This window comes from Aedes albopictus, chromosome 3 (assembly GCF_035046485.1).
Source record: "Aedes albopictus strain Foshan chromosome 3, AalbF5, whole genome shotgun sequence".
Taxonomy (NCBI): Eukaryota; Metazoa; Arthropoda; class Insecta; order Diptera; family Culicidae; genus Aedes; species Aedes albopictus.
This window is the reverse complement of record NC_085138.1, coordinates 412,150,688-412,154,157: the sequence shown is the minus strand read 5'-3', so window position 1 is coordinate 412,154,157 and position 3,470 is coordinate 412,150,688. Positions and strand designations below refer to the sequence as shown.

The 3,470-nt window shown below is 46.0% G+C and overlaps 1 protein-coding gene across 1 annotated transcript; it reads right to left on the bottom strand.

The window, feature by feature from the left end:
- Positions 1–834: 834 nt before the first annotated feature.
- Positions 835–3,250, bottom strand: LOC109622242 (mRNA export factor Gle1). Its single transcript, XM_020076494.3, has 3 exons — positions 3,088–3,250; positions 1,655–3,019; positions 835–1,572 (listed from the first exon to the last, which is right to left on the bottom strand). The coding sequence occupies exons 1-3, from the start codon at positions 3,100–3,102 to the stop codon at positions 949–951; spliced, it is 2,004 nt and encodes a 667-aa protein (XP_019932053.3). The 5' UTR covers positions 3,103–3,250; the 3' UTR covers positions 835–948.
- Positions 3,251–3,470: the final 220 nt, after the last annotated feature.

Below are 3,470 nucleotides of genomic sequence, written 5' to 3'. Positions count from 1 at the left end.
GTTTGGACGTATGCAATTGAAAATTCGACGTTTAGCATAATAATAACTTACCCCTAGTATCATTACATCCTGATGCCTTCGACGTCACGTTTGAAGCTTTCTGTAATGAGAATAATATTATTTTTGTTTTCATTTTGTATATCCTTGATGAAGAGCGATATATGTATGATGTTGATCATAAAGTAACTTACAATTTAGTTTTGCAAGATTAGCATGATTCTTGAACATAGATTTCTGTACTAATGACAGGCACAGATCTTTAGCCTCGGGTCTTCAGCATACGCATTATGCTATTACACATGAATTCAAAAATTCGCATATTGCGTATTTATCATAAGGAATTCTTAAATTATAGCAGATAAACTTTTTTGCTCGGGTAACCACGAACACCCCTAGCCCCTGCTTGACAATGACAGCAATCGGATATCCGCTCTCACCACCGTCTACCAGTCTGACGGGTACCTCATTCTTTCACACATTCCCACGAGATCAAGAGTAAAATAAAGTTCTCTGTAATTGAAAGTATAATATTGCATATTTTCTCGTCATCCTGAGCCCCAGTCTACAAAATGTTTTTCAACATCCTTAACTAAATAATAATATAACTGAAATAAATTAAACAGTCCAATAAGTGTATTGAAAACTATTAGCAAACAGAAAAAGTTTAATCTTTTCAAAATGTTTGTTTCCACCCAATGTAATTCACTACCTGTCAACAATAATTCATTACCAAAAATATTGAAAAGTAACATAATAATAACGTAAGAAAATACCAAAATTATACCAAAACATTTTAACCGAGGGAAATGTTCTTTCAAAGGAAAAGTCTGAACATCCGTTCGTGATTTTTTATCAACAAATACACCTATCGCTTCTGTATAACTAAACGTCGTAATAATTAGGCATACGCGCACACATAACACAGCATTCCTACATTCCAGTACCCTTTCACCAAAAATCCGGACTAAGCATCCCCTCGGGTCGATCTATCTTCCCTTCGGTGGTGATCTTAGCAATGAGCCCTTCCAGCCGTGCCTTGGGCCCACCTTCGTCCACCTTGTTCAGCGCCGGCAGATACTGTTCCTGCATCACCCGAAGCACCTTGACGAACTGTTTACCATAGGTAGCCCAAAGCGAAGGCCCCGCGTTCTGTAGGAACTCGGTCAGTACGGTGGCACAAATATCCGGTAGGGGGCTCAAATTCAGTATGTTACACAGCCAGCGCCATCCGCACTCCAGTCCGTGTGGATGAGGAGCCGCTTCGCCACGTCGCGGGCTGGTCACTACAACGGCCGCGTATAACCGTGCGAAACCGGTGACCCGTTTCAGGTACTGATCCTGCTTCTCCAGGACGTTGTCCGTGAATCGGTAGCCGATGGATTTGAGGTAATCCTCCTGGCTTTGACCCTCGAGCTGGGGCAAAAAGAACGGCACCAGATAGGGACATTCCTTGTGCAGGTAGGCAAGGAAGAACTTTCCGAACTCGGGGTACTTTTGCCACAGCCCGACGATGATGGCCGCAAACGGGAAGGCGGCGGGGGCGTTGCTGCTTACCATAGAATCAGCGTGTCCCTGGAAAGTGAAACATAAAATTAGTACTAGGATACGTGGTGGCACTAATTCCAAAATTAGGAATGACAACGCTAACACTTACCAATAACTTCTTCGCCAGCAACATCATACAGTAGGTCCGTCCGAGGGGATGTGCGTCAATCGTAATCGCCACATCGCCCGTTTTGGCCGGCTGGCCCGACAGAAAAGCGTCCAACTGGTTGAACTTGTCCTTGAAGTTGAGCGAGGAAATGGTATTGACCGGAGTGGTGATCACCTTGGAGCACTGGAACCGATACGTCTTCATCGAGGGATCGTCCTGCAGGGCTTTGACCGCAGCTTGGTGCTGCTCGTAAAAGGTTTTGATTTCCCTGTAAAACGCTCGGCTTTCCTGGGATGCATAAGCTGAAAGTGGATCCGACTGATTAGATTGGGTCGGTTGAGGAGCAGCTTTCTGTTGAGAAGTATCGGTGGTGTCCTGAGAAGGAACCTGCGCCACATGGGCTGCTTTCTGCTGTTCCTGTTTCTGTTGTTCTTCCTTCTGCAATCGATCGGCTATCTCCTTTTGGATGCGATTGATAATCTCCACTATTTCCGCATTAGTCTGCTCTATTGATTTGCACAGCTCCGCTGCCTTGTCCACTTCCTGCTGGGTGACTTCCCTGGTGGCGTTAACATTATGAAGCAACTGCTCGAATGCCTTAACCAAGCCCTGAACCGTCTTCTTCTGCATATTCAACTGGGCGGAATACTCTTTACCGATTCCCATCACCGTTTTCGTGAAGACATCCGTCGACTTCCGGAAGTTGGCCTGGCTCAACCGGATTGCATCGAACATGGCATGCTTCTTCTTAACCTCCTCTTCTTTCTTCTTCAACTGCTGGGAGACTTCCGCTAGCCTTCGGTTCTCCTCGTCAATTTCCGCCTTACGCTTTTCCTCAAATTCTCTCGCAATCCGCTCCTGTTCTCGGATTGCTTCCAGCAGTTTCAGTTCGCTCTCCTGAGCCTTCCGAGCAGCGTCGCTCTCAGCCTTCTTAATACGCTCTTCCCGTTGCAAGTCCCGCGCACGATCCGCCTCCCGGATCCTGGCCTGCCTTCGATCCACCTCATGCTTCATCTCCTTCAGGCGCTTCCGTTCCAGTTCTTGATGGTACATTTGGAACGACACCGCCCGACAGTCGCTGATGTCCACCTTCCGAGAGTTGGGCGTACTGCCTCCCCCTTTCGCTGCATCCGACGACAAGCGGTTCGTTATCGTCACCTTTAGATCCGGAGCGAATTTGGTCTCCAATGCAACGAGCTCGACATTTCGCTCACCGCCACTATTCGATTCATGCTTTTCCGGGCTGGACCGGAAACAGCCGGGGCCAATTGTGCGACCACGAACCTGTGGTGAAATGCGGGCCGCATTGCTCAAAGCCGATATCTTGAGCGAGTGCATGTCCGACAGCAGATCGTCCAGATCCAACTGAAAATGATGGGCAGGATGAAAGTTGTATTGCCGAAAATATAACAGAATAAACAGTCCTTTCTTACCTTTAATGCCGTCATGGTGTCTGCCGTATATAATGAATGAACACAAATTGCTATGAAACTTCCAAATATTAACAAAACTTTGAAAATGTGCAAAAATGTAGGAAAATGCGGACGCGGTCGCGGCACTGGATGCGAATTAATATTTTTTTTTTTGTTTGAAGCTTATTTTGTTTACCCCTCAAAGCAACAAAACATAAACTACTACTGCAGAATCCATCTACACGGTTTCTTTCCAGTGCAACACTGGGATTGAACTGAATTTATTTTGGGCAAAAAAATATGTTTTCTATTGATTGATGCACCAAGCGAAAAGAAGAAGAAGTTTTGACATCCAAGCGGTGTGCCGTCGATGAGATCCTCGACGCTGATTGGTCGATGGATGT

Excerpts from the sequence above, each read along its gene's own strand:
- LOC109622242 (XM_020076494.3), bottom strand. Across the intron at positions 1,573-1,654 it reads TGCTGGCGAAGAAGTTATTG|GGACACGCTGATTCTATGGT; the intron begins GTAAGTGTTAGC and ends TTCACTTTCCAG.